Genomic DNA, 7,215 nt, shown 5'->3' with positions numbered 1-7,215 from the left:
CTTCAGTTACCGCTTTTGTCTTTCGTTTTTTAAACTCTACCTTCAATTGTTGAGTTTGAAGTATAAATAAAAGGATGCCATTTCGCAGCAAGATAGTACCAAAAATATTTCGCCTTATCAGATTTCAACTAACAAAGTTGAGTAAGACGTAAAGACTGGGATCATGCTTAAGATCTATTTTACAGATCAAGAAGAAAGTCATGATAATGGAAATTGAATTAGGATTAAGTTGGCAAGGTGACAAGCCCTAATAATTTAAAACTTTCACATAGAACCCAGGAAAGGGAAAAAACAATTCCGCCTTGAAAAAGCAGAATAAAACTCAAGCCATTGATCGGAAGTTGAAAGATCTGATACTTAGAGGAAGGGCGGGAAAGCTCAAGATGTTCTGAAATGTCGTATGTAAGACGAAGGGAGGTAAGTTAATCATAGCTAACCAAACAAATATTTTCTTGGTGATCTTAACCCCGAGGAATGACTTCCATGATATCAAGAAAACGATACCTATGTGAGAGAACAAAGCAAACGAGGACTTGAGGGTTAAAGGCATAGGAAGGAAAGACAAGTATTGGAAGATGGACGAGAAGAAGACCTACTGCCAAATGCATGAAGAGTTGAGGAAATAAATAAAGGAAAAGATTCATCTAAATAATGAGAAAAGATATTTGAAAGATAAGCGACAAACTAAAGGCAGGTCACGTAGCATGATGCATGGTTCAGGGATAAACGATTAAGAAATTAAGATCACTAGATCAGGAAAAAACCTTACCTCAAGAAGATTAAACGGTGAGACCTTTGAATTCCCAGACGCTCATGGTAAACCCAGGGAAAAGCCATGTTTCAAGAACTACAAAGCACAAATCATAGTTTGGTTATGCTTATCGAAGCAACCATACCGTGTTGAATAAAGCAAAACAATGGTAAGGAAAAAAAAATAAATAACATATCTTTATTCACTTTATAAAGATCCGTTACAGAAAAAATTACAACCAAGAGAATAAGTTTATTTGTCGATTCGCTACACAAAAATCGAAAAAGACAGAAGCATGACTGGAAAGAGGGGCAACATAGGAACCCTCCCTAAAAAGTTAGAGTCCAGAAGGCGGCTAGAGGTTTGGTCGAGATCTTCACCGAAAAGAGGAAATCAGATATAGCCCTGACCTTTAGAAAAGACGAATATCTCCTCAGAATGGCATCTAGCCACCTTCAAGAGATGGATTTACAATCGGTGCACTCAACTCACGCCAATTGTTAAGAGGAACGAAAGCGCACCCAGGTGGAAGGTACACACCTAAAGGAAGAGCAAAACCACTCGAAGAAAATGAAGACATTCCTTCAGGATTATCTCACTATCATTCCACCCTAAGGATTATGGGCAGGAAAGGGAGGATGTACACTAAGGAATATCGACCATCCTATACTATCTCTCACAGGTAGGATTGGTGATGGTAAGTCTTTGCTCAACATACTTTCCCAACTCCAGTATCGTCGGAGCAAGTAGAACTTATACCGAAGGTTAGCATAACTTCCTTGGGTGGACTTAAATTTTTGCATCGAATCCTTCAATGGAAAAAACTGGCGTTTCTGTTTCCGAATTCATCACAAATCATAGGAACAATTAGATGGAGATGCTGAAAAAGAAAGGAGAATTTTACATGTAAAAATTCACAAGGTAAAGAAGGTTACTTTTAGGCATCATTAAAATGATGACAACGGACGTGAAGAAAATTATCACGCACGGGGAGCAAACTATCTTTGCACGCCACCAAGTAAATCGTGGCCTATCTCTAACCCGGGTCACAAATAAAATAAACACGGATGGTACAACTTAATGAAAAGGTTTGCAATAACGAAAACTAGGCAAATACTGTCTGTTAAAGGGAATCACGTGGCAAAAACGCGTAATCAATTAGGTAACAGTTGAGTAACCAAGAGATATTGTGATCAATAGGACGACTCACCCCTAAAAAATCAAATGATAAAACTCAGAATATTGACACATCGGAACAAAGGTCAACAACTCTGGTAAATACGCTAGAAAAGGTGATCCTCAAACAAACGATTTAGTCAGACTTAGTGCATCTCCAATGCAAAACTCAAAAAATCTCTAATCATCCTATGTGTTAAGTTCCAATTGAGATTCTCACTCCTATGCGGCGTTAATAGAGATTCTTAATTTTGTATGTCTGTAATGCAAAATTCTAAACTTATCTTATTTACTTATGCGACATTATTATTTTTGTAAATAAATAATTAGTTATTTTAGAAAATATTGAGATTCGATTTCTATTGGTTGAAAATCAAATATTGATGAGTTGGACAATTAGAGATATCTCAAGAGGACACTCTAGAAATAAAGTGTCCTCTTGAAATATCTCTATTCCATCCTCGACACGTCATCTTAGAGATTCAAATAGAGTGTTGCATCGAAGAGGATTTTTAGTCAAAAATTCAAAAAATCCTAGGTGGCACTCGAAATTTCTAAGATTGAGTGTTGCATTGGAGATGCTCTTAGCTCGTAGGTGAAGAAGAGGGTCTCTTTGAAAACAAGGGCCGACATCTTCCCCGTCTCCCATCGCTTCCTTGTATTTTCGTTCGCCCTCGTATAGCAAGTGAAGAAGACACAAATTTTGGATAGATAATAATAATATTCATCCCAGACTTAAAATTAAGTAATGTCTAAAGGACGAAACCCTAATTAGTAGCAAAATTTAATAGACCGACATATCAATTTTGTATGGGACCCACAATAAATCTCGACAGCTAAAATAGAGTAGTACTAGCTCGACTTCCAAACAGTAAACCCTGGATATTGATTTTCCACGTGTCAATAAATGACTGGTTTGCAATCCAAAGATGAAGATAAAGATATGGAAGACTTTATTACACGTCTCAACAGTTTCACAAAGAAAAAAAAGAAGAGAGAGAAAGTAGAGAGAGAAAGTGGGAAGAAAAAAATGGTGAGGGAAGAAGAGAAGTGCAGAAAAGGAGGAGGATGGAGTATCTCAGCAAAAGCCTGTGATTCATGTAAATCGGCATCAGCTTTACTATTTTGCCGAGCTGACTCAGCTTTCTTGTGTATTTCTTGCGATTCAAATATTCATACAGCTAATAAATTAGCTTCTCGCCATGAACGAGTTTGGATGTGTGAAGTTTGTGAACAAGCACCAGCTTCATTTACTTGTAAAGCTGATGCTGCTTCACTTTGTGTTACTTGTGATCGTGATATTCATTCTGCTAATCCATTAGCTCGTCGTCATGAACGATTTCCTGTTGTTCCTTTTTATGAATCGGCCGTTTTAGCTTTCAAATCTGGTTCTAATAAATCTTCTATTAATTTCTTAGTTCCTGATCATCATCATCATCATCTTCTTGTTAAAGATGATTTTAATGAAGATGAAGAAATTGAAGCTGCTTCTTGGTTACTTCAAAACCCTAATAATAAATTAATTGACTCATCAGAAACAGGAGGAATAATTATTAGTGGTGGTGGTGTTGGAGAAACTCCAGATCTGATGAAATCAACTGGTGATTATAATGATTTCTTTACTGATATTGATCCTTATCTTGATCTTGATTTTGCTCCTCCTGTTCTTAATTCCAAATTTCATCATCATCAGAATCAAAATCAAAATCAGAATTGTGCTTCTGATTCAGTTGTTCCTGTTCAAACTGAACCGATTCAAGTTTCTATGTTTCATCAAATTTCTTCAGAGACTAATAATAACTGTATCGAGTTTGATTTCTCCAGATCTAAACCTTCTTACAGTTATAACACTCAATCTCTTAGTCAAAGTGTAAGTAATTTCCAGATCGATCTCAAAATTTGTTAAATTTCAATTATAAAAAGTTTGTAATACTAATTTTGGATTTTATTTTTGAGTTTCAGGTTTCATCTTCTTCTTTAGATGTTGGAGTTGTACCAGATGGTGGAAACTGTAATTCAATGGCGGATATATCAAATCCATTTGTGACGAACTTTAATTCGGCGGTGGTGAATAATGGAAATCAGCAAGTAACACAATTGTCTAGTTTAGACAGAGAAGCTAGGGTTTTAAGATACAGAGAGAAAAGGAAGAACAGAAAATTTGAGAAAACAATTCGTTATGCATCAAGGAAAGCTTATGCTGAAACAAGACCAAGAATTAAAGGTAGATTTGCTAAACGAACTGAACTTGAAAATGAAGTTGATCAAATCTATTCTTCAAATGCTTCTGTTTCTGCTTTAATGGTTGATTCTGGTTATGGTATTGTTCCATCATTTTAATAATATGGATCTGTACTAGTACATCAAAACCCTAATCTTTATGTTTATTTAAGAGATTTTCTACTTTTTTTTTTATTTTATCAATGGAGATATTAGCCATTGATTTTGTACTGAGTTAATAAGAAATTTAGAATTTATAAAATTCTGAATCTCTTTTTCTCTCTCTAACTCTCTCTCTCTCTTTCTTTCTCTCTCTAAAAGTTCAAACTGGAATTAAGTATCTGTAATATTGTATTTTGAATCTGAATCTGTTTTTAATATGTGATTGGTTGTTTCTTCTTTGTTTTGATCTTCTTCTTTTTTTTTATTTGAAAGGGTAACTTACTATTCTTGGAAAGAATCTATTCACTTCTTCAAAGTTGAAAGTCAGAAAATCTTTCTTTGATTCTCTTGTTTAAAAAAAGGCTTAATTAAGTTAGAGCTAATGATTAGCAAACAATTAATTAATTAAGCCATATCTAGCAGTTTATTAACTTAATAAAAAATTAGTTAGAGACTTAGAGTTGGGGTATAAAGAGAAAACTCAACTAGGGGTGTTTGTTTTGTTTAGTTTTCACAGCTGAAATCTCTTAGTAGGAACTTAATCGACCTTGCTACACATTAATTAACCTCTAGTTTAGATAATTTGATTACATAGGTAGTTTGGATGACCTTTTGGAAAGACCAGCAGGGCTTTGGGGAAAGCTAAATAGTTTCCGGGGTGTGAAGACTTGGTCAAAAATTGGTCAATTTTGTTTGACAATTTTATTTAGGGGGAAAGCAAAATAGCTTCTCCACCTCATCTTCGCCGGAGTTTCTAGAGAGAGAGAGAGAGAGAGTGAGTGAAATTTTTTTTTTTTTCATGGTCGCCGACCGAAATTTTTTTCGGCCGGCGACCTATCGGAGAAAAGAGAGAGAAGATGAGGTGGAGAGAGAAGATGAGGTGGAGGGAGGTGAGGTGAGGTGGAGGGAGGTGAGGGGGAGAGTTTTTTATTTTGAACCATATTCCACATAAAATATGTTTGCCCAGAAACTTTTCAAATTTTTGCATATTCCCTTTAAAATTTCACACCCCGGAAACTATTTAGCTTTCCCCAAAGCACTGGCCTTTGGAAATCCTCGTATTATACATTTGATGCTAATTCTACAATATATATTCACTAGGGTATATCCCGGACACTTGTATCAATCAAATGTTACGAAATTTATTGTTATATTTTATTGAAAGAGAAATATTTTTATTAGTTATTATTTTTTTGTATTATTCTTTTATTTATTTTCTCTTAAATTAGGAATTATTTAATTGAGAGAGAGAGAGATTTTAATTTCTTTTTTTAACCCTTGAAATTTATTTTGTTTCTTTTTTTCTTAAATTAGATTTTTTTTTTTCTAAAAAGGAAAGGATTATTGTTTTTTAAATAGGTAACTTTATTTCTACGAAGGACTATATTTTAAATTTTGAGAAGGACTTCTAGACAATATCCTTTATTAAAGAAGGATGTTTGTCCCAGTCTTCGTTTTCCCTTCTGTTTTATTATATAGATTCATGTTCTTTTGACTAAATTATTATTTTTTTTAAAACGACATATTGAGAGAGTTCAGATCCTGAAACGAAAGGGAAAAAGACAAACAAAAATTAACTTCTTTCTTATGATCTACCCGATCTTATCTTCTTCAATGATGTTAATTAGCTGGGATTTAAATTCCGATAAAGAAACCTCTAACAAAGGTAGACTTGTCCGACAACTAGTTAAATAATCAGCCTCCTTATTTACTTTTCGATAAGTATCATCTTTGACTAAATTGTTGCAAGGCCAATTCTCGTGGAATTATACACTGACTTGCAAAATTGGCATAATGACATTGCTTCACTTAAAAAATGAGACCGAGATCAAATTGGAACAATTTACATAAGACATATGGTTAGATCATCTTAGCTTAAAACAAAGTTGGGACAAGATGCAAGCTTATTTTGCTACAAAAACATCATCCTTCGTCATATCCAAAAGTTGATTCTCTTCATGAACAGATGTGTCTAATCCATTAATTAAAACGTGTCTACCCGACAAAATACCACTATTTGAACCAAAAATTAGGCAAATTAAAAGAAGAATTAATGTAACCAACTTTCTCTTAAAAATAAACCATCAACTTATATTGTACAAGCTAGAAAGCAAATCCAATGTCAAACACCAAATTTACTCAATGAATCAGCCCATGGCTAATGAAAAAGTTTGATGACCTTTTATTTAATCATTATGTATTTTATCTTTTCTGCCTATTAAAAGTAATTGATCTCCTCTTATCATGTTTAGCCCCCTTTGAAAAACCTCTTCTACTTTTCTTTGAGAGGGGTCATGTAAAGATAAACATGTGAGTTTTAACCCTTTTAGGATAAAAAGTGGGAAGTGATGAAAATGATATGTTTGTACTTATTTGAACAACTCTTGGATGGGATGGCTCGTAGTGGGACGGTAGCATCTCTTCTTATAGTTGACTAGTTGAGTCTCTCAAAAGTCTTTTTTTTTATGTAAAAAAGACTCCTTGGGTATCTCTTAAATTGGAAGATAACTGTATTTATAATCTAAAATAATCACATTGTAGTGCCATAATTATAGAAAATTTTGATGAAAGGCTCAAATTTTGGGCCCAAATACAAAAAAAAAACCCAACAAGGTTTATTATCTCACCCCAAACCCAATAATCAAATAATAACTCATATCAAACCCAAATACACATCCCAATGTGCAATCCGGGCCCAACTCTTATCTCTAAGATTTCCTATTTTCTTCTAAACCCTCTTTTGCCCTCCTATATATATCCAACAACTCTAACAAATCATATATTTCTCTCTCAAAAATCTGATTTACTTTCTCTCTCCAAAATCTGTTTCACTTTATCTCTCTACCTAAACCGAAACACAAACCCTATTTTCCACCTTCTTCTCTCTACAGTCATCATCTCTTCGA

At 34.1% G+C, this 7,215-nt stretch overlaps 1 protein-coding gene across 1 annotated transcript; it reads left to right on the top strand.

Moving 5' to 3' along the window:
- The first annotated feature begins 2,887 nt into the window (after positions 1-2,887).
- Positions 2,888-4,527, top strand: LOC147556506 (zinc finger protein CONSTANS-LIKE 4-like). Its single transcript, XM_086664506.1, has 2 exons — positions 2,888-3,797; positions 3,890-4,527. The coding sequence occupies exons 1-2, from the start codon at positions 2,958-2,960 to the stop codon at positions 4,265-4,267; spliced, it is 1,218 nt and encodes a 405-aa protein (XP_086520632.1). The 5' UTR covers positions 2,888-2,957; the 3' UTR covers positions 4,268-4,527.
- Positions 4,528-7,215: the final 2,688 nt, after the last annotated feature.

This window comes from Eschscholzia californica, unplaced genomic scaffold, assembly GCF_041429995.1.
Source record: "Eschscholzia californica isolate CP2 unplaced genomic scaffold, dmEscCali1.0.p SCAF_2, whole genome shotgun sequence".
In the NCBI taxonomy this organism is placed as follows: Eukaryota; Viridiplantae; Streptophyta; class Magnoliopsida; order Ranunculales; family Papaveraceae; genus Eschscholzia; species Eschscholzia californica.
Note: the sequence above shows the minus strand (reverse complement) of the source record. Positions and strands in the feature narration are given on the sequence as shown.